The sequence below is a fragment of the Cyprinus carpio genome, chromosome B7 (genome assembly GCF_018340385.1).
Source record: "Cyprinus carpio isolate SPL01 chromosome B7, ASM1834038v1, whole genome shotgun sequence".
Lineage (NCBI taxonomy): Eukaryota > Metazoa > Chordata > Actinopteri > Cypriniformes > Cyprinidae > Cyprinus > Cyprinus carpio.
The window spans coordinates 28,021,715-28,045,647 of NC_056603.1; the positions used below are offsets into that span (position 1 = coordinate 28,021,715).

The following is a 23,933-nucleotide window of genomic DNA, read 5'->3' on the forward strand; positions in this document are numbered from 1 at the left end:
TATACAATTTTGTGGAATAAATGAAAAGCAGAGTAGATATAATGCTGTAGTAGTGCTGACACTAATTAAATTTTGGCCATTGTTACATATGTTGTATTTTTTTCTGTTACTTTTTTTAAGGTGTCAAATGAGGAATGAGGCAGAACGAGGTGCTAAAATACTGACAACAGTCACAGCTCACATACATTCACATCATCAGACACAACAACACCAGTGGAAATAGCCAAGTAAACTTGTATTACTTTTTCATGTGACTGTGCATGCTGCAAACTGCTAGTATAAGTACAGTTAATTTTGCAACCATTATGACGCTTAAAATTTGAAAATATTGACTTGCAGATACCAAAGCAGAAGACACACTACATTATGTTTAGAATGAATAACACAACACAACACAACATCACATTCTTTGTGTTACTTTGGAGTTAAAAATGAGCTTGGAATTAAAATAAGAATCAGTAATTTTTCTGCATATATACTGCAAATATGCACTAATGTTCAAAAGTTCGGGGTCAGTAAGATTTGTTTTTAAAGAAATTATACTTTCACTTTTGCTGTTCTTTTGAACTGTCCATTCATAAAATAATCCTGGAAAAAAGTATCATGTGACTTGGACAATTGGAGTAATGGCTGCTGAAAATTCAGCTTAGCCATCATAGGAATCAATAACATTTTAATAGAAAATAATTATTTAAATTGTAACATTATATTTCACAAAATGCATTTACAGTCAAATAAATGCTGCCTTGTTGAGCATAAGATAATTTTATTTGTATTTTTAAATGACAGATCTCAAAATTTTGGACAGTAGTGTAATACGGAGGATTATATACGATGTATGATTAACTGATCATAATTAATTGCCATAATTTTCATTAGTTACACTCTGTTTTAGAAGGAAATGATGTCAAAGATGATATCAGCTCACGCATTATGATTCTTAGAAGGAAGAACAGATTTCCTCCACACAGGGGTTCTCTCTCACACATACACACACACACCTGTGGAAGGACACAAGTAAACATAAAGAAAAGTCACCTTCATCCTTTATACTCCCTCAGAGTAAAGCAGCAGCATTTTCCGTTCCTTTTCAAATGTTCTTTTTTTCTCATGAGCAACTCTCGAATGCACCCACCCTCCTTTCACTTCTGTTAACCCCAGTAACACATTCCTCTTTTCATCTTCTCACATCCTTACATCTTTGAGACAGCATAAATGTGTCATGAAGCGTGTTTGGGGGTAAGCGTGGAGATGCAGTGCCAATCTGCATGCATAATTCCCTGTAATATCAGCTGAGCAGATGGGCCAGATCTTGTCCCTGGTGATTGACCTATCTAAGCGTTGTGAGTTTTTTTTTTTTTTTATCACTCCTTCTCTTTCATCTGTTATTCATTCATCATTCCATTTCTCTCTGGAGTGGTTTTCACATTGGTTTTATTTATCTTGTTTTATTTAACTTATTTATTTGCTATTTAATACTATTATTAGTCAACTTTTCGGTGGACATCTAGTGGAGAAGAATGAAACCAAGACAGCAGACACTCCGTCTCCAACATTCCCTCCTTCCTCTTTCTCTCTGACTCCTTCCTGTGTCTGTGTTCTGAATGTAGGTCTCCACGCGCCTACAGCCATCAGCAGCAATCAGTTCTGCCCCAGTTACTGAGGCGTCACATAAGCACACATTCACAACATACAGCATGTACATGCAGAACAGAGATTCATGCACACTCATGAATACACACATACTATAATATGCACACACAAACACTTGCACCATCCATCCAAAACATCTTCCAACTATATTTGCTTGTTTGGTGCACCTATGTTACACAGAAACGAATTAAATAATTTTTGTTTCTTGTGAAAATGCATTTTAGGTGGTGTATTCTATATATCTCATGCTTATAAATGTATAAATCTCTTATAGAATAAAATAAAATAAAATAAAATAAAATAAAATAAAATAAAATAAAATAAAATAAAATAAAATAAAATATAATAAAATAAAATAGTAATTTAAACAAATTATCCTGTTTAAAATGTATGTATAGCCTTGGTTCTTAATGTTGTGTGTTTTCTCCTTGAGCATCAATAATGTCTGTTTGCAGCCTTTGGGATGTGTATGAATCCCTCAAGTGTCCTTGATTGGCGAAACTGTGTAAAGCCATGTGGGAAAAATCTAAATGTGCAGAGCATGCTGGGAAGCCAAAGAACTAATATGACCTAGAGGCTTTTTGTCAAAAAAGTTTTGCACAACAAAAGGTTAAGAACCAAGAGTACGTCAACTTTTAAATAGGATAATTTGTATCTTGGGAAATATATGTAGGCTACATATCTATGCCAAATAGCTAAAAGACAGACTTTCTCTCTTTCCGTGGCTTGTGTTTTTAGTACAAGAGCTTTCCACCTTTTGATGACATGACCTTATCTTTACTCCCTCTGAGGGGCGTCAGAGATGGAGAGAGTGAACCCCAGAGGTGAGGGATCAATGTAAGGATGGAGAGGGGGAGCCTCGGCAGTTTGCCCCCTCGCTCAGCCTGGTCCTTAACCATCTCCCACGGGAGAAATTAAAGGAGATGGCCGGGTCTCCCTCTTTCTCTCTCACACACTCGCTCATTACACAGGCATCATGTGAGGGACACATCTATCACACCACATGTGTATCCATCTACAACCATCATCCCCCTCTGTTAAATAAATCATGGACAGGGATCCCCTCCGTGTGCATATAACACACTTGAACATCTCATTTGCATGACATCCATATGTGCTCCTAACGAGGAAATAATGAACTAATCTTCATTCTCATAGATCAATGCATACTAATAAAATGATAGATGTTTAAGCATTTTGATATTTGTGTGACTATTTTATAGCTAGACATGCTTAATGAATGTTGAATGTGCATTTTAGATTCACCATCTCTTGTCTTACTGACACCATGTTTTCCATGTGACTCAGTTTTGTTGCAAGTTTGGATTTCAACATCCAATTTATCATTTTGTTTGTTTGTGGAATGATTCATTTGGTTCTTGTGTTTAATTAGATCTAGAAATTAGTTATGTTGGTATCTTCTGGAGGATTAGTGTGACTCAAAGCTGGCTCACTGAGGGGATATGTATTACGCTCCAGTTGTTAAGTTTGTGTGGAAATGAGTCATGTTTAGAAAATTGTCGAGTTATTTTGTGTAGGTGATTGTTAATGAAAATTTGTATAATTCTGCCACACATGCATTGAATGATGCTGCACTGGAAATGATGCTGTATCCTGGTGTCATGCTTAATTATTGGTCTCCTCTGCAGAAAGCAGTGTGGGGATTATAAAGTGTTAATCCTACTTAGAAGAGCTATGAAACTAAATGTTGACATTATGTAATGTTTCCTTAATCATATTCAGACCATTAAAATGTGTTTTTTCTTGCATGCATTGCAAAAATGATGCATTTTTAGTAATGTCCTCATGTGCTGCAAGATCATGCAGTGTATTGATATTTGACTTCATTTAGAGGACTGTAATATTTTGCTATAAGGTCTATTGGAAGGAATCGGTTCAGGCACTAGTTTGGCAGGAGGTTCAACAATTTGATATTTTGAGTTAAATTAAGATACATATTTATATATATATATATATATATATATATATATATATATATATATATATATATATATATATATATATATATATATATAATGCCTTTTTGAAAAAGAAAAAAGTGAATCCCACATTGCATAAGTATTCAGAGCCTTAACTCAGTACCCTTTGCAGCAATTACAGCCTCAAGTGTTTTTTAGGGTATTATGGACAAGTGTTGCACTCCTGTATTCTGAGATTCCTGCCGTTCTTGTCTGCAAATCTTTTCAAGCTATGTCAAGTAGTTGGTTAAAGATGGTGGTTGAAGTCTGGGTCTGGCATGCTGCTAAAGGTCACTTACAGAGGTTTCAAGCCACTCTTGCATTGTCTTGGGTGTATGCTTAGGAGGATTGTCCTAATGGAAGGGAAACCTTCTGCCCAGTCTGAGTGCTCTGGACCAGATTTTTTGTCGTTTTGACTAAAGGTATCTCTGTATTTTGTTGCATTCACCTACACCCTCAAAACACCCCCGACATCATGATGCTACCATCACCATGCTTCACTGTTAGGATGGTATTGTGCAGAAGATGCTCCAGACTTAATGCTTGGAATTGAGGTTTATCAGATCAGAATCTTGTTTCTCTCAGTCTCAGTCTCAGTCGGTTTAGATGCTTTTTTGGTGCAAATTTCAAGCAGGCTTTCGTGTCATGCATTGAGTAGAAACTTCCTTCTGGCCAATCTGCCAATAGTGCTCAGATTGCTGGAGTTGCAGTGTTGGTTGTCCTTGTCCATCTGAAAGTTTCTCCACACATGATCTCTGGAGCTTAGCCAGAGTGAGCATCATGTTCCTCACCTCTATTATTAAAGCCCTTCTCCACCATTTGCCAAGTTTGGCCAGTTAGCCAACTGAGTCTTGGTTACTTCAAACTTTCCATTTAATAATCACAGAGGCCAATGATTATTCCTTTACACACCGATTACTATTTAAGGGGCAGATTACCAGTAATAAAGACTAAAGAGTTTTGTGCTGTCCCTTGCACAATACTATCTTATGACCTCATAAAAGTGTGATACATTATATACAATAGTGCATGTCATTTTAACTTGTGCATTACAGAAACAACTCCTCTTATACAGTAGTACTTGCTCAGTAATTCATCTGATTGTTGATGCCCTGGTAGATTTTCATACAGACTACCGCAACATACTTTTATTAAAAATTATTTTATTTCATATGTGCAAGTGGGGAACAATTATTTCATTATTTACTCTACTGCACTGCTGAAAATATTTCACACAAATCTAGTAAACCTCACAAAATTGGAACCCATAAGCAAAACCGTGTTTTACCACAGCTGTGTTCATGTTATTTATTGTGTTTTTTGCTCACATTGTTTTTGGATTGAACAAAGCTGTTGCCTCAGCAGAGAGCTTGATGATCTGTAGACGGCATGACCTAGATAGAGAAATGTACCAGCGTATGAAGTCAGAGAGCCTCTGATCAACAGCAGTAAAGAAAAGTGTACAAAGAAAGAAAGAAAGAAAGAAAGAAAGAAAGAAAGAAAGGGGGGGGGGAGGGAAAGAAAGAAAAAACAGAAAGAAAGAAAAAAAGAAAAAAAGCCACAAAACGGTTTATAAAAAAAAATAGGAGAGCAAGACAGAATTTGTGGAGAATTTGGAGAGCAGACAAGATGAGCACCAGAACAAAAAAGCGAAAAACAGGGGAGACACTACTTCTTACCCTGTCCCATCCACTCCATCTCTGTCTCTTTCACTTGTCCTCTTTCTCACTTTCCCCTGTCCTGCAGCCTGAATGCATCTCCTCCTCCTAATGAGTGAAGGCTGAGGGCCAATAGCCCTCTCCATGTTCAATGAACTCTAAAATAAGTTGCATTTCAATACAGTCTATCTCTCTCTTCAATCTCTCTTCCTCTTTCTCTCACTCTCATTCCTCAGTCCTGTACTGTCCTCCTGTATTTTTGTAATTTAAAAAGGAAGCATTTTTACTTTCTTTCACTTTGCAGTGTCTATTTTTATTTATTCTTTTTCTTGATAAGGAGAGAAGCACACCATCCACATTTTTAATACTTGAAATTATTAAGCACTTTAAATTTTTTGAAAGTTTTTGAAGAAATCAGACAAAACACAATAAACAATTTAATAATGGCCTACCACAGGCTAATGAGAAAAACCACCCCACAAAGGTTAGTGTGACAGACCACTTTTATTTTACATCAAAGAAATTCATCTCTTAAATTCAACAGTTTTAAGACTTTTCTAAAAGCATTCAACATCTATCCTATCTATCTATAGCTCTAATTAAAGCAATCGTTAGAGACTTCAAATCTCCCGTTTCACTGTGAATCCTTGATGAGTAACCTTGGCCACTGAGTGCTTTAAATAGCTAAGGAAGGTGTCAGCTACTCAAACTAGTGGAAAATCTGTTTGTGTGAACACATGTCTGTGTGCAGAGCACCTGGGTTTAATGATGAGGAGAGATTTGCCATTGTCCTTTTGTAACCTTCTCATAAAGTCATTCAAGTTTGGTCAGCCTTATGTAAATGATAAAAAGAAAACGGCTTCTGGTGCTTCCCAGCTTTGAGGAAAATGACTTTGTGTGTGTTTGACTAGTTGAAGTGTTAAAAGGGTACAATGGGAAATACAGTAATAAAAAAAATCCCTCATCTTTTGATATCAAAAAGTTTACTGTACTTATAACACATACTGTATTTTAAACCTTTCTCATAAAAAACTTATTTACTAAAACAAAGCTGCACAAACATCTCATACTGCATAAATATCAAAATCCTCTGATTGCTGACAGCAGAAGCAGTTGCATATGACCACTAACAGAATATTGCTAAACACCAAGGGAATTAATGATAAGGGTAAAATGTTGTAAAAATGTAGTGCAGGTCATGTCTGTTCTGGCTGTGTGCAGCACCTGCTGCTCTATATATCCTTCTGAAGGATCCTAACATTAGAAATTGGTGGCGGGTTTATTTTTAACCATCATTTCCGACTGACCTTAACAGACTGAGTGGCACATTTCAGTGGTTTGTGCACCTGTTACAATAACATAGATTTTGCAAAGAGACTTTTGGGGCAGACTGTTATATTTTGAAACTCAAAGAAAGGGTACAAAATGTAAAAATTAAAGCACATATCTTTTTATTAAATTTTTTTTAAGTATAAAAAGTCTTCATATTGGAGCTGTAGCCAGGCCTAATCCTGTTCGCACGGCTCAATCAAATAAAAGCTAAATTCCAAATAAACAAAACTGCAGAAAAAGACCCCTTGAGTTCTTTTGTTTTCTGTGAAAAAAAAAAGCAAAATGTGTTCTTGCCTTAGGACAACTTTGATGAACTTTTTTGATCCATTTCAAATGTTGACTACTGTATAATAATAAAATAATGATGGAGCTTTGAATGACCTTGTCTTACTATAAAGTGCCCTGCAGTTAATTTCCCATTTAATGGCTAGTTTAATGAAAAGACACAGTCCCACTAGAGGAGTTTAGGGTTCAGTGTCATGTTCAAGGACTCAAATGTATACAGGCTGCTACAGTCTCATGACCTCTCAGTTGCTGCTGCTTGGTGTTTCACCAGGGCAGACAGTCAACTGTACTACAGTCAAACCCAAAAACCCTTCTGAGGTGAAAGCAAAAACCTCTGTTTTCCCCATTCATTCCATATCGTTCTTTCCTCTCAGACCCCCATCAGAAAAAGAAGAACTTTTCCATGGAACTTAGGTCTTCAAAAACAAGAGAAAAAAAATGTTGACTCACACATAGACACGCTTTTTCTCCGTTTTGCATTTTCCACATCTTGTACCTCAATCAATCAAAATGTAGATGAATACAATTAAATGATCATTCAGACAATGGGAATCTACACCACTTGTAAACGAAAATTAGTCATGTGTTTTCCAAATAGTGACCCTACATGCTGTCTGACTACAAGCTTATCTGGTTTCAAGATGTTCCGTTTCTCCATGGAAATGATGAATGGATACCAGAGCATTCTGACTAACCAAATCCATCCTCTTCTTACCATATGTCACCATAATGGTAGTTTTAGGATCTTGATCACTCTTGCTTACTGAATCCACACTGTTCATGAGTCACAATTTACTCTGATGCGTCATTTTCAGTGAGACTGACTGCCATAAAACAAATGCAAAACTTTCAGTTGTAGCATGTTTCATTTTCTGCTGTTTATTGATTGAAATAAGCGTTCATTGGATATAAGACCTGTGGTTCTCCTGTTTTTGAAGACTCAGCAATGGTGTGCAGATACTTACATGTCTTAACTGTGGTCACTCCATCACTTAGACAGCTTTATGATGTTTTGGCCTTGTTCATCTTCCTGTTGATTTTTTTTTTCTAGCTTGGACATTAGACAAGGATAGTATACATCCACATTGGATGCATATCTGCTTAATTTGTGGTTAGCATGTTTTGCTCTCTAACTATTCTGTGTGGTCAAAAATCATTTCGCTGGTTATTTTATGTAGTTAGTTGACGTACTTCAGTGCTGATGCACGCACATATTTTCTCTTGTTGCTCATGAGGAACGTGACAAACCACAGACAGCCCCATATGAACGAGTGACCACTGACACAGGAAGAAGGGTTGAGGTCAAGCAGTTCTGTGCTGAAGCTAGATTTCCTCTCACCCTTCATAACCCCCCTCTCTGTCTCATGATTATTTCATCTCATTTTCATTCATTTTCTTGAATAGTTCACTCAAAAATGAAACATTCTACAGTATCATTATTTACTCATTTTTATATAAGTACAAGCCCATTTTACCCATTTTTCTTCTGTGAAACATAAATATAGATATTTCGGATCATCTTCACACAGCTTTATGAGGACTGTAGTGTAAGATCATTAAGTCAGTGAGATGACCATTTGTTTCAAATCAGTCCAAATTGAGAATTAGTAAATCACCTGAAGAATTAATCGTTAGTTTTGTTGTTTTTGTTTTTCAAGAATGAAACGTTCATTCAAATTTATGAAACAGATCAACTGGTTCATTAAAAAGAACTGGCTCAAAGAATGTTCAGTTCATTAATCTTAAGTTCAACTCAGACTCAATAGATATGTTTACATACACTAAATTTCATCAACTGAATGAATCCAATCCGATTTCAGATTCTGAAAGTTCTGTTTATATGAACCCTGATCTTTGCAGTCCTATTCAAATACAGTTAATGTGTATTCCAAAACAAATCTTTAAAGCATATGTATACCCCTGTCATCACCTTCAGAACTGGAGATCTTATTATAAAATTGTTATCAGAGATCTTTTTTAATGGAAAACCCATTACAAATAATGCTATTTACATAAACAAATGCATTACTTTTAAATTTACAATGAAATATTTGAGTTACTTTTTGAAAAAAGTTTTTTTTGGGAGTGAGGTTAAAAGGCAGAGACACTTTCTTCAGCCTTAGGCTCTTTAATTCCACATTTTTGACAAAAGGGCCCTTACAGTTGACAAAAAATCTAACTTTTGCATTTTTTTAATAAAAAATAAATAAATAAGTGAGCCCAACACATGGTTAGTTTTTATCATTATTGATCGGATTATTTCAGGTCTACAGCGCCTCTCAATCCAATCCAAATTCCATTTAGATTGAGCTCAGTCAGATTGATTGAACTATTTACATGAAGCGTTTTCAATCTGACTGAGCCATCAGTCCGACTGTAGCAGATTATTTGGGTGCATGTAAATTCTTGAGTTAATAGCTCTCTATGAAGGTAGATTTTCACTGAATAATGAATTAAGATTCACACAAAACAATTAAATGGTTTAGAAATATGTGGAATATGAACAAGAAGATTCTTCAATAGCAAACTATTCCTTCGACAGCAGCCTTTTTATGCTTGTCTAGAGGCAGAGAGATGGGAGCATTAGCCTCAGTAATGATAATGAAAGGCCGCAGCTGCACTAAGCTACAAATAGCTTTTATATAAGGGAACACAGCCACAGATAGTCATAAATAACAAGCATTTCACAGAATATCAGCTTCCATGCCAAGATTTAACACTGTCTAAGTCTGTCAATGCAATCTGTACTATCATGCTAACAGTATGACATTATGATCACATTGTGACACCACACACACACACACACACACACACACGCTGGAACACATTCTCACACAAACATCACGAAGAGCAGCCAGGCCAAGGAGGCAGTGCTGTCTCCATGACAACTGCCTAGAATGTGGAGATCAGCATCAGCATGCTTGTCCACATCTCTGCTGCTCTTTGCCGCTCTCTCTCGCTTCCTCTTGGACCATCTCTTTCCCTCAATCTGTCAGTCTCTTCATCTCCCACCGGATGAAGATGTTTCTTCTGAAACACTGTGCAGCACAGCAGACATCAGAGAGAGAATGTTGAAGATCTGTTGAACAGTTATGCAGTTCATGTGATATGTCTGGAGGAAACAGTGTTCATGTGGAAATAAATATAGAAATATTTTGCTGTTTTTGTTTTCTATTTTAATGTATTTTAAAATGTATAGTTTATTCCTGCAAAGCTGATTTTGCAGCAGTCTTTACTCCAGTCCTCACTGTTGCATGAACCATGATACATTTTCTTTTAGAATTCTTTGATGATCATAAAGTTGAAAAGAACAGCAAATTGTATTTCAAATGGAAATCTTTTGTAACATTATAAATATCTCTTTATTAATTGAATGCATCCTTGCTGTGTAAAAGTATTCATTTGTGTGTGTGTGTGTGTGTGTGTGTGTGTGTGTGTGTGTGTGTGTGTGTGTGTGTGTGTGTGTGTGTGTGTGTATCTATATATAGTATACTGTCAACAAAACATTTTCATTTTTCATGCGTCTGCACCTGTGTCTTTTTAGGAATCAAGCAGTGAACAGTTTAAAACTGTTTGCACCTGTGGCTGCACCTGTGACCCTGGAAGGCAAAGAGGTCTGGGTCAGGCTCTCTGGAATGCAGGATGTAAATCACAAACCTGTATATTTTAGGTGATTTTTTTAATTCAAAGTATATGCAAATGTATGACGTCACATGTACATGGCGACAGCCAGGAACCTTCAGGATTCTGAAAATGTTCCAGTCTGTTAAAATGTGTACACCTGCAAATAAATAAACAAATAAATGCTAACACAGTATAGCATAATTTATCATCCACAATTCGGTAGATGGAAAAGATGCCTTCGCTGACACAAAAGTAACAGTGGCATTGCTATTTTAGTTTTTATAAGTAGCCTAATGTTCCGAGTGGAACTCCTTCATGGTCGGAAGTCTGAGAAATTAAACAGGAATATTCCAAATTGAACTCTAGTTGGGATGCATTATTTTTACATGGTGGTTCAGGCTGATATTTTTAAATGCCAAAAGGAATCCTTCAGTGTCTGCAAGAACATGTGTTTTTTGGTTTAGGTTTGCTAACTACCTATTTAAAGGTTGAGCTGCTCATTTTGTTTTCCAGAGCTGCAGGGTTTTACTCCCTCAGGTCCAGTAAGCTTGTAGGACGGAGTAAAGTGGTGGCAGATTCTGCCGAAGCCCCTCCCCCTTTCCCACGATTGTTTAGCAGCTCTCTGTCCTGAGGAGAGTCTTCCTCAAAGAGGCGCAGCTTAACTCTAACCTCATTACCCTCTGGTTCCTGCAAGAGCTTTAGTTTACAAACACAGGGGGATGGAGGGGGTGTAGGAGACACTTCCACAATTCAGTCATGTTTCCGTTTCTCACTTAATCTTTCTCACACTATATTAAAACCTGATACACAGCTCTTCCACTGCAATAATGATGAGGTTAACCAAACAGTACTTTATCCAAATGAATAAAAATATGATACCATACAAAACACATGCAGCTTTGTCCAGTATATACAGCTTGAAATAGAACTTCAACTTGACAAAGCGATACTTCAAGGAGGAAACACAGACACAGCATTCTCATAAATGAAATATAGCAGAACTGTCCAGGAAATACTAAATGTTGAGCGTGAGAATAGTTGGTTCCTGAAACTTTTACAATGATTCAAATGATTTGATACTGAAGAATAGATCTAAAAACAAAAACAATTTGTTTTTGCAAAGCTGATTTGCTTTCTCAATTCTTTTATCATTGATTTAAAAGAGGCCAGCTTTGTAATGTCATGTTGTTTAATAGTTTTTTAATTAACATGGCTGACAGGGATGGACCAGACATGCCAAGACAGTGTTCCCCAAGTTTATCACAAGAGAGGAAATACAGTGTGATGCAAATGAGAATTATGGCCAAATTAAAAGCCTAAGCAGGCCATTGCCATTTCCAGATCTGATGATAGATATAGATTGACTCTGCACAACTATATGAACATTTTAACTATACTCAATTGTAAAATAACTAAATAAAATAATTTTAGTGTCTTCTTTATTATTTGTCCCAGTCTCATTGGGAAAAAACATGCCTGGGACAACAACAGGATATTACTTGTTACAAGTTTTGTGACACTTTCAAAGTGAAATGTCTAGTAAAAGCATGTTCAGTTTTATCGATAAACATGAATTTGGTGCTAAAAGGTTAATGCTCTTTCTTGCTTGAAAATAATGAACAACCTACACTACACAATACCCTAAACCTAACCAACAGTGGGGGCAAAAACAAGCATGAGAAAAAAAAGCATTTTCTGAAGCAGCCATGTCATTAACTTACTTCTACAAGAGCTTTTTAATTGCAGTGTGCAATGCTGTACCAGGTGAGCTACTGAGCAAGTTTACTATGTCAGAAAAGCCTCACGTATGTAGTAAATGTCAAGTCATGCACTGTGTCAAAAGTGTTTTGAGGTTTTAGTACTACTAATGGTCATTTTAGCCAGAAAATGCAGTGAATTATAGGAACATTGTGGAATTTTGCAAGATGTAGGTAGAGGCACATTTTTTTGCAATGAGCCTTGGTTATATTTATTCAACTTTAATTCTAATAGGAACATTTAAGTGGTAGAATTCAGTTTTTTAACAGAACTGAACAACGTTAATATTGCTGGATTCCAGCATTAGTGGGATTATTCATAAACCCATGGATACAATGGCTTCACAATGAAGTCAACAGAAAATTAGAGCAGCTAAATCCACAATATATCTATCAAAACCACATATGAACACACACTCTTTACAAGACAACTCCATTCAGTGGCAGTTTATTTAGGGAAGTCGTGGCCTAATGGTTAGGGAGTCGGACTCCCAATTGAAGGGTTGTGAGTTCGAGTCTCGGGCCGGCAGGAATTGTAGGTGGGGGGAGTGCAAATGTACAGTTCTCTCTCCACCTTCAATACCATGACTTAGGTGCCCTTGAGCAAGGCATCAAACCCCCAACTGCTCCCCGGGCGCCCCGCAGCATAAATGGCTGCCCACTGCTCCGGGTGTGTGTTCACAGTGTGTGTGTGTGTTTTCACTGCTCTGTGTGTGTGCACTTCGGATGGGTTAAATGCAGAGCAAGAATTCTGAGTATGGGTCACCATACTTGGCTGAATGTCACGTCACTTCACTTCATTTAGACAAGCTACTGGATGGCTGGAAGTCAGTCTACAATAACACATTAAGCCCACGTTTCTCATATTGACCCCATTCAGATTTATGATTTATACATCATGAAAAGCTGAATAAATAAGCTTTCCACTGATGTGTGGTTTGTTATGATTAAGACAATATTTGTCCTAGATACAACTATTTGAAAAACTGTAATCTGAGGGAGCAAAAAAATCTAAATACTGAGAAAATCACCTTTAAAGGTGAAGATGAAGGTCTTAGCAATGCATATTACCAATCAAAAATTAAGTTTTGATTTATTTACAGTAGGAAATATACAGAATATCTTCATGGAACATAATCTTTACTTAATATCCTAATGTTTTTTGGCATAAAAGAAAAAAATGATAATTTTGACCCATACAATGTTTTTTGGCTATTGCTAAAAATATACCCCAGCGACTTAAGACTGGTTTTGTGGTCCAGGATCACATATACTAATGTGCAGATAAAGTGTCAGTGAGAAAATCTTCATACTAATGTGTGAGCTCAAATGAGCTGTCCCAAGAACCAATCTCTCGTGCCGTCTTCAGATTACCTCCTGATGAGGAGATGAGTTTCAGATGATGTCAGTTGGGGTGTTATTTTTGTAGCGTCAGTGGGATGTGTATAGAGGGAGGAGAAACAGTAGGTTATGTAAACGCAGACGCTCATCATCCTCCACACACCTGTGATTCCTGAATGATTCACACAGTCTCAGCTGGCAGATCCTTTCCCAGCTCAAACACACTTTACCACTCTTCCAGCCCCTTAAACTGTGTTCAAGTTCCTGGTTGGTTTGGATCCATTTAGCTGGTTAGAAGAGCCCCACATGCACCCTGCTGATAGATGTGGTAACTACACCATCTAGCAGCAAAAAGCATCGTTCACCATTTATATACTTGTATTTTTTGCAAGGAACATCTGTATTGCCATTTCATCATGTTATAGATATTTTAATAGGGGTTGGCTTTTTAGAGCCCTGCTGTGTCAGAACATATATATTTTTTTAATGGCTATTAACTGAGAAATATGCTTCTTGCTGCCAGATGGTGTAGTTATGGAATCTACCAGTTGGGGTTAATGGGGTTATAGCCAAACCAACTAAACTGTGACCCTTTGGAGAACAGCATGTGACTACCTGTCAATGGAGTGAGGAAGAGAACATTTATAAGCTCCTCCAGACACTAATGGCCCCTCATTTTAGAAATCCCTCCTTCCACATACCACCATGTGGGACTGAAATACACTTATATTTAAGATCTACTTTGAGAACTAGGTTGCCATTAGTACACATAGGATTAATCAAACCGTAAGTCTTAACTTTACTAATCAGCACTAACATTTTTCTTTTTAACTAGAGATGAAAAAAAAAAAAAAAAATCAGCTTGGATCCTCACTTACAGATTGACAAATGCAGCACTTCCACCTACTGGTCAAGTAGAATTAATGCATTAGAAAGCCTCTGTAGAGAACCCCAACATCAAATAACCAACAACACCAAAAAAAACCCCCTTCATCATAACACCACATTAAAAAAAAAAATTAAAAACTAAAAAACTTTAATTATTCATACTCATTGAAAAATGTTCCAGTTTGCTCAATATTTAAAGGCAGTTTTTAAACGTGATGTAATAGTAAATGTTTAAAAAAAAAAAAAAAAATCCAATCCACTAAAATCAATTTAAACTAAATATACACAAACTACACACAAAGAAATCATAAACAAACAGTCACACAGCATGAGTAATGCTTAAACACCTTTATTGTGCCCAGTCAAAAATTCAAACTTCACCTTTCTAAGCAAACTTGGCAGACAACAACGAGGTAGAATGACAGGAGCTTGATAGCTCTGCATGGAATGCATAGGGTGAGAAAAGACAGTCTTAGTTCTGAAAGTAATGTTATCCATTCAGACATTCAGCAGAGGATGATTAAAGTGACATTTGCATTTAGTCTGCTAAGGCTTTTGGTACATTCAAGGGAAGTCTACGGTTTTCAACCAGCAGCCATTTGGGCTCACACCCACAACACCTGCTGATGTACAATAAGTGATTAAAAACCTACCCCTTTACAAAGTGCAAATTAAAAAGTGCAATAAAACTACGTGCAGTCGATGGCCATTCTCATTTCAGGATTAATATATCAAGTTGGTTTGAAATCTGATCGAGAGCAGTAAAAGCAACGCCTAGTGGAGGCACGCACTGAAATTGATCTGGATTGGCAATTAGATCTGCAGGGTTACGCACAAACCTCTTGTTCTACCAAACAGAACACTGATAAAGCAAAAATACACTCCAAAAACATGGAGGGGGAAAGCAAAAAAAAAAAAAAAAAAAAAAAAAAAAAAAAAAAAAAAAAAAAAAAAAAAAAAAAAAAAAAAAAAAAAAAAAAAAAAAAAAAGCGAAAAATTAAAAATCCGCCGGGTAGATTGCTTTAACCTTTTCCATGCCATACCTTAAAACTGTTTCATGTAAAAATTTATGAAAACTAAAACGGTGAAATGTCATGATGAAAATCTGGCTTTTGTGGTTGCATCTCAAAAAAGTAAAAAACATTGGCCAAAAAAATGTGCCAAAAAAAAAGCAGCTAGTGTGGAAAGGGAAAACCAATTAAAGGTACTGTATGGCTTCCTTCTGTTAAACAATGAAATTTTAGAATGATTTACCCAGAAAAAAAAAAAAACCTATGAGGGAGAAAAAAAAAAAAAAAAAAAAAAAAAAAAAAAAAAAAAAAAAAAAAAAAAACCTTCAACCATGGCCTGAATCTTAACTTAGTTCAAAACTCTGGGTCTTCCCATCCATGGGCCCCAGCTAACCCATCTCACTGTGTACAGTGCCGAAGTGAACATGCCAAACTAAAAAGAAAGTGCAACAGTGAACTTTCTACAGTGTGCCCCATGCCCCAACTCCTGGGAAGGAGTTTTGAAGGGGGGCCGACTCTGGAGCGGTTCCCCGAAGGGAAGCAGACGCAATGGACATCCAGGCTGAGGCATCGTGCTGCCATGCGTGGTTTCAGTTGGCATCCCGCTTCTTCTGGTTGCGCATCAGAGGGCGATGGTTACTGAGGATGTCCATGGAGTGCTGCCTATGCCAGCAGGAGCGACAGTAGTATTTGAAGCAGGTCTGGGGAAGAGAAGTTCATTTAAAAAAAAAAATTTAAAAATAAAAAAAATATAAAAGGGTACACATTGACGCACTTACGAACAGACATGCACAGAGTTGGGAGAGAAGTTAAGAAAAAAAAAAAAAACTCACCTTGTCCCTGCAAAAGAATGGCCCAGGCTCACGACTGCATGATTGACAGATGGCATCCTCCAAGTATGGGTCAATCTGAACCTAAATGGAGGCCGTTTCCATAAAGAAAAATAAGTGTACAGAGTGGCATACTACCATAATACCAAACATACTGGCAGGCAAACATTAGCAAGTGTGACTAAGTGCCAACTGAACTCAAACTGCCATATAGACTCAGTATGTGACATACCATAAAACACTGGGTTTCAAAGTTCCACTTTACCTTCTTTGTAAATTTGGGCGTCTTTATCTCAACAAATGCAGCACTCACAGCTTTCAGATAACTGCGTTGGTTGTTAAAGGTTACACGTCCAGATCCTGGGAGGGGGGGCGGTAGCAAATAAAAAAAAAAAACCCGTATAAAAGTAACAGTTATCCGTTGCCAATTTATCAACCCATATTTTCTCACCAATGGGGTATTTGTGCTTGTCTGTGTCGATGCCCGCATACACAACACCTCCAAACAGATCATTCATGATGCTGGCCAAGGCCTCAGCGTTGAGCATGCCATGCAGGGCTCCTACAAACACAGTGTTCCTAGGGTCCAGCCTTTGAGAGGGGCAACTCACATAGTTACTGTCTGAAATCACCCAAGGAATCACCTGTGCCTGAGTCAAAAAAAAAAAAAAAAAAAAAAACCCCATACATCAAGCTTAAGGAACACCATATTTTTATAATCTACAAATTACACATGCAGCTTTTGGGCCACTTAAAACTATCCAGGAAGCAGGTTAACAGGCACCCATACAAGAGTTGTAAATCACTTCTGTATTAAATGTTAATCAGTTTTAAAAAAAAAAAAAAACCTGCAACTGTAACAAAAAAAAGCACATCTTACATCTTTGCAGCGCATCCTTCTGCTGGACATTTTGAAGTAATACTCGCTGTAGCCCTCAGGATGGAGCAGGTCCTCAGTGCAGTCCTGCAGCAGGGCACGCACAGAATTAAACAAAACAAAAACCAAAAAAAAAAAAAAAAAAAAAAAATAGGATTAAAAAAAAAAAAAAAAAAAAAAAAAAAGTGACACTCAGTTTAACTGTCTTGCAGCCATCTCCATAACTGTAGACTGCACAACAAACTTGATATGAACATCTTGCAAAGAGTTCAAATAAATAAACTTGAATTCCCAGAAACAAATACCACCATGTGTATGAAGGGTTCTTGTAGTCCCCAAGAAGTTGAGTGCCATGAGCCACACCATCCCACAACAGTGCTGTAATAAAATAAGTTTCCTACCCTTTCAGCATTACCTTTGGGCATATTACCTTTCGGAGGGCAGCGAGGGTGCTTGCCATCCTTACCTGGCCACTCCACACTGAGAGGGCCATAGCATTTAAAAGTGTTTATCAAACCAGCTGGGGACAGAAACAGAGAAGCCATTAGTCTAGAAGTAGACAGGGCTGTTGGCATTTATAATACCCTTCAAATTTTGGGATTAGTAAGATTTAGGTTTTTGAAAAGTCTCTTATGTTCAACAAGGTTGCATTGATTAGATGCAGCAATAACAGTAACGAAATTACAAATTTACTCAATATTACACTTAATGGTGCAGCTTGGATATATATATATTCAGCAATGAACCAAGAGTTCATCCAAGAAATCCGTTTTGTGCCTGGAAATGGCAATTTATTCCTGTTTATGGCTAAACTGAGTTTTTAGCAGCCTTTGCTCCAATCTTTAGTGTCACATGACCCTTCAGAAATCATTTACTGCCTAAACATTGTTGAAAACATCTGCCACCTAAAACTTTGGAAAACAGTTTTCCCAGGACTCTTTGAACAAAGAGTAATTTAAAAAAAAACCACCCCACACCATTTCAACTTACAGCAGACTACCATTTTACGTATTTGTATAAAAGCAGTTATTCTACCTTCAGTGATGTCCCAGGGAACTCCTCCTAAAAAGACCTTGCAGGAATAAATGGGATTTTGGTAGTGTCTGGGGGGCAACTGCCCACTCCATGTGAAAGTAGCTTCATTGATGGCTGTGGAGAAAAAAAATAAATAAATTCACAAGATGAACAACAAGCAACACACCTGCATTATGTATTGATGAAACACTACAGTGAACAGCAGCAGAGTTGTACAAATGGAATTGTTAAAGGACATTCAGAGGTTTTGGTGGGGGGTTGGGGGTGAAGGTGGGGGGTAGCCTATGAATTCATGCACTACAGTAGCATACAATGGGTCATACAGGCTGCCTGTCTGTGAAGCCAAGCCTCTCTTTCAATGCTGAAGGGGCTCTCAGGGGTCTTCATTAGGTCCCAGTTGGGCCAGATGGAGGCACCAGGCCAGCGGTGGGACAGACCACCACTTGAGGTGGCACTGGGTGGCGGGGTGAGAGGGGAGCTGCTGTGGTCCATACGAGAGCCCAGAGCTAGCTTGAGAGGATCCCTTCGCATACTGGACATAAGGAAGGGCACAGACGGCGAGATCCTCAAAGACGACTACAAAAGGCAAGAGAGAGAAGAATGAGTTACCATTGCCAAGAAGAACATTCAAAGACCAACACTCTGCTGTTTGAATTGATAGTCAAATCAAATTTGTATAGCTACATTGATGAGCTACATTCAATAGCAGCTTTACAGAAACTTAACACCGGTTTTAGGGATGGGCAAAATATAACTTAATACTCTGAATTGAGATCTTCCTATATTGCATTTAGTGAAGCGGCTATAAAAGTGCCACAGTAGTAAAGTCAAATGAATCTTAGCCTGGGGATAAGACAATTTGGAAGTTACCCTAACTACTCAAGTCAAAGGTGGAGGTTATTTAAAAATGGGGGAGGGCAAATAATTTAGATTAAATTTTTAGAAAAATGGGAAAGTTGCAGAAAATCTCAGCTTATTCAGAATATTGTGAATCCGGCCCTTATGTGAACTTAAGCGATGAGAAAGGATTTGGCTTTCGTTTCAATTAGTAATGGCTCCGTATTCAAACACTACTTTCAGACAGTTAATCTATTGACATCGAGCCTTACTGTAGCTTAAAAAAAAAAAAAAAAAAAAAAAAAACAAAAAAAAAAAAACCAACCACCTCATATTGTGGTAAAGATTTGGGTCACAAATCACCCAAGTAGCTGTTAGAAAGTCACTTCACAATGCTTAAATTCACCAAACAACCCAGATGCAGTTGTGGGTGGGGGGAACCCTCAATTTTGGTGGCAAGAGTAAAGCCTTAGCAGAAACCACAGAACATGATCTCAAAACACTTACCAGCAGGTCTGAGAGGTGATCTGAACCAGAGCTGAAGCCGCTGGTCTCTGAGTCCACAGGGCTAATGGAGTGAGAGTCCAGGAAAGATTGAGAGTTCAAGCGCGCCATACCGGGAAATCTTTCTAGGAAGTCTGTGGCACCAATAGAAGGCTCGGAGTAGCTCGGAAGCTTGTTGGAGAGATGGCTGGGAGTCCCCAAAATCCCTTGCACTGAGAAAGGAGAAAAAAAAAAAAGAAATTTTTGCTCCATAGTAAGGAAAGCCAAAGAACATTTTTTGTATTGCTTGCCAAACCCTCAGAATAAAGTGAGCACTATTCAAGACTCAAACAAGAACAGCTGAAGAGGACAGCTCTTATATTGCAACACTACTAATGAGTATTACCAGTGTATGAGGCAGGCCGAGAATCTGTGAACATTGTCAAAAGGCTCTGACTCACTGTTACAGACAAAGAGAGAACGGTTTAAACTTGCTCTAGTTAGGACAAGGCCAAAGACCCAGAAAGAGATTCCACCAAAAAAAGCCTACTGAAACCATTCACTTTGAATCAATATTGTATAAATCAATGTTGCTCAAGCGTAAAATTTGAAATTAATTCCACTCACGTGAGGCTGTGTTGCTCTGTGCAGAGGGATCGGTGTCATGGCTGCTCCACGGTCTCTCCCAGTCAGACAGGCTGAGGGACTGTAGGCCCAGACCCCAGTTATTGACATCAGGCAGACCCCTGGATGAGTCCTGGCCACCGCTGGGAAAGAGCATCCTGCTCCGGACTGCAGACAAGTCCGAGTCGGGACGACCTGTTAACAGCGTCCAGAAGAACAAAAACACTTTTTGGCGACTCTGCATCAGCAGTGGGAATAAAAAGGCATGCACATTCGAGAAAACATCAGCTCCCTAGACTGATAAATGACAGCTCGCCTCCATCCGCCTGGCTAAACTGCACAGGAGCAGCGTTTTCTGCAAAGACGACCCACCCTGCATGTGACCCAGGCGCTGCTGCCCTCACAGCCCCTTGCTAATGACATCAGTCCCTGGCCTCCTCGGAACCCACACCACCGAGCATTCCTGACAAATTCTCCTGCAAAGAGGCAGCACCCCCTCCCACCTCTGGCTCAGACACTCGAGGTGGCAGGGAGAGAGAGTTCGCTGCTAGCTGCAGGCTAAGACACAAAAACTCCAGTGAATCGCAGGACGGATTGCTATTGGCTAAGTAGCTGAAGAACGAGCAATCTGGGCTTCTCATGCAGAGCTGGACTGCATCCATCTGCTTGCTCCAGCCCTGATTCAGCATCCTCTGTCTCGCCTGCATGACATTGCATGACCGGTGTTGTAATGATTCCCTGTGCACATGATGCTCGAATGCAGGGCCAAAGCTGAAGGTGCAAACAGCAATGCAGCAGACGCACGTGAACGTGGGAAACGGAAAAGCTCGATTGTTATTGTGCCTGCACATGTATAAAGGAATTGTCTGCTTTCATTTGTTATTGTTTCTATCTCTTAATTAAAAAGGCGGATCTCTTTGTACACAAATTAGGGTTTACCATTAAAAGGGTCTCGCTTGCACTTGGCAGTGGGAGTTGTGCAAACCCCGCTCAGATCCAGTGAGTTTCCCAGCATGGTGTTCATCCTGGAAAACGCATCTGCATTACTGCATGTAGACAGGGCTGGAATATCAGAATCCAGGCAGTTAAGAAGTCTGGGATTCTCACTCTGTCAGAACAACAAAGATATGCATCACAGAAATGGTAAAACATAAGCCTGATTCTTCCCTTCCCCCACCATTTTGTTCAGTTAGCAAAACAGTATAAAGCCATAAGATTTTAAAATCAAGGAGAAATTCTTTCTAGTCCACTTTCACTACAGTGATGGTGAACAATATGCCTATAAGTTAATTTGCCACGCATGCTATTAAATTGAAGCAACCAATGATTAAATCAGATAAGCCCAATCAATTGACCTCTACCTTACTGTAAACAACCATTACTGATGACAGATACAGGTTATAACAGCTAGCATTTCTGCATGCACAACAACAAAAAAAGGGAGTAAAACTTTATTTTTTTCTCTTTTTTGTCACTTCTAAATAACCTCAAAATTTTGAGGTAGTAAACGCGGGTCAAACAAACGCAAAGGAAACATTTAACGCGCTCAAAAAACTCTTAACAAGAGTGGTACAAGATTGAAATTCGAACTGACACCGAAACTCACCAGAGAAAACGCCATGGTAGGACTATCAACCAAAATTATCGAAAACAACACCTTATTTAAGTCTCCTAAGTCTACTTAAACCGTTCGGACGGAATTTTGGTCTAATTCACAACACCTGTGCTCGGGTCAAGCACCTCTTTCTCTCCTGGGACCCAGTTCTTCTCTTGAGTAACCAATCACTGATTACATATTGATATTTATTCATGAGGGGCGGGCACTTCACGTGACGTCATTTTCCATAGGACAATTTGCTGTTTCAAAAACTACCGTATTTTTAAATGCCCCCAAATTATCTATTTTATAATATAATTTATTACAGTATTTCTGATTGCTGTCCAAGTCTCATTTTCTCATACAAGTTCATTCTTTTTCAACAAATATTATAGTTGGTCGTGGCGTCTGATGTGTTGTGCATTTTAGAGCCTTCTGCGATATTTCTGAGCATATTTTGATCTAAAAATTAATGTGATTACTTATTTTGCCATTATCTAAATTGTTCTATGCGAGTGCAGCATACGGCCTTTATATTTGAAGTGAGTCACGTCGCGTGTAAATTTATTTTATTGACAGGAATCAGGACCATGGAGAGCAGCATTTATAAATTAGGCCTTTTTCGAAGACAAATCATACAGTTTTGGAATAAAGACTTCTATAATGCAATAAATACAAAAGTGATCAACAACAGGCACATTGCTAGAGTGCTTAGTAGTAACTTTCAGGGCAGGCAGCCTATTTATAACAAATTACAGACTACCGACTCACCTCTAGAGGGCAGCACTTACATTGTGTGTGTGTGTGTGTGTGTGTGTTTTTAACAGTCTTCTCTCTTAAGAATAGTTCACCTCAAAAGTAAAGGTTCGATGTTGTTGTAAACGACGTTCCCAAATGACACAAAAGGATATGTTGGGCATAATGAGTCTTTTTTTTTCTTTTTTTTTTTGCATAAATAACTGAAAGTGAGACGGTCCTTGACATTCTGCCGAACATCCCTTTTTGTGCCACATGAAAGAAAGTACGCATATTTGAAAACATGAGGATGGATGACTATTTTTAGCTGGATTCTCTAAATTATGCTCTCAATTCCAGATGTTTAATCGGAGTACATGCATCCATGCAAACCGCTGCAACTCGAACATAACTGTAGTGCACAGTCCAATAAAAGTACACACAAGACATTTTAATGCATTCCCATTTTAATACTATTATACAGTAGTATTTTTGTACACCAAACTTTTTTGACAAATGCATTTCAAATGTCTGAATTAACCATTACTATACCCTCATTAAAATCATGCACCCTTGTAGCAGATCTTTATATTCAGAGTATTAACTTGCAACAGCAATTTCATGTTAGCAGCAAATTTGCTGTCCATATACTGTTAGTTTTGTGCCACACTGACACATTCAAAAACAAAAAATTACAACTTAACCTCTGAAACTGCTATGAAGGACATGGATACAAAAACAGAATGTCAACACAAAGAAAGAGTTACCAATAACTTATACAGATTACTTCTTTCAATTGCACAAACTCTTCTCTCCCCAGTCACACACTCTAGATTGAGGTTGTCTCATATTTTGTAAAGTCATCAGACCCTCTGTGATGCGTTAGTGGAAATTAGCTGGGGGAAACCATCTGGCTGTCTGGACATCACATTACCCAAAACGGTTGGCCACAGTTTTGTACATAACATAAGCAACTTTAATGACCATGCTACTAAACAAGACAAACTGAACAAGGTTGCAGAGATCATGGAAGCAACAAACATACTACAATGACGCACAGAGCTACACTTCATGCCAAAACTAACATGCTCAATGTCAGCTTCAGTTTAATGTCTCATTTTACTTAGACCCAGAACAAATCTCAATGAATGAATAAATTAGTATTTTAGCTTAAATTCTTCAAAAAAAAAAAAGGGGGGGGGGGGGGGTGAGAAAGTTCAAGGGACCGATCCATTAAGAACTGCTAAGGTCTATTTTTGTGCTGTTGGCAATGATTTTAATTAGTGCTGTCAAACGATAATCGCATCCAAAATAAAAAGTTTGTGTTTACATAATATATGCTGTGTATAATATATATATATATATATACACACACACACGCATGTATA

At 38.0% G+C, this 23,933-nt stretch overlaps 1 protein-coding gene across 1 annotated transcript; it reads right to left on the reverse strand.

Annotated features, from left to right (window-relative positions):
* Nucleotides 1-15,972: 15,972 nt before the first annotated feature.
* cpeb1b (cytoplasmic polyadenylation element binding protein 1b) lies at nucleotides 15,973-21,970 on the reverse strand. Its single transcript, XM_042728165.1, has 12 exons — nucleotides 21,820-21,970; nucleotides 21,153-21,321; nucleotides 20,217-20,408; nucleotides 19,614-19,822; nucleotides 18,593-18,845; nucleotides 18,270-18,383; nucleotides 17,649-17,754; nucleotides 17,238-17,373; nucleotides 16,809-17,007; nucleotides 16,623-16,717; nucleotides 16,361-16,441; nucleotides 15,973-16,228 (listed from the first exon to the last, which is right to left on the reverse strand). The coding sequence occupies exons 1-12, from the start codon at nucleotides 21,832-21,834 to the stop codon at nucleotides 16,118-16,120; spliced, it is 1,680 nt and encodes a 559-aa protein (XP_042584099.1). The 5' UTR covers nucleotides 21,835-21,970; the 3' UTR covers nucleotides 15,973-16,117.
* Nucleotides 21,971-23,933: the final 1,963 nt, after the last annotated feature.

Excerpts from the sequence above, each read along its gene's own strand:
- cpeb1b (XM_042728165.1), bottom strand. Across the intron at positions 18,846-19,613 it reads ATCACCTCTCAGACCTGCTG|TCGTCTTTGAGGATCTCGCC; the intron begins GTAAGTGTTTTG and ends TGCCTTTTGTAG. Across the intron at positions 16,229-16,360 it reads CATTCTTTTGCAGGGACAAG|ACCTGCTTCAAATACTACTG; the intron begins GTGAGTTTTTTT and ends TCTCTTCCCCAG.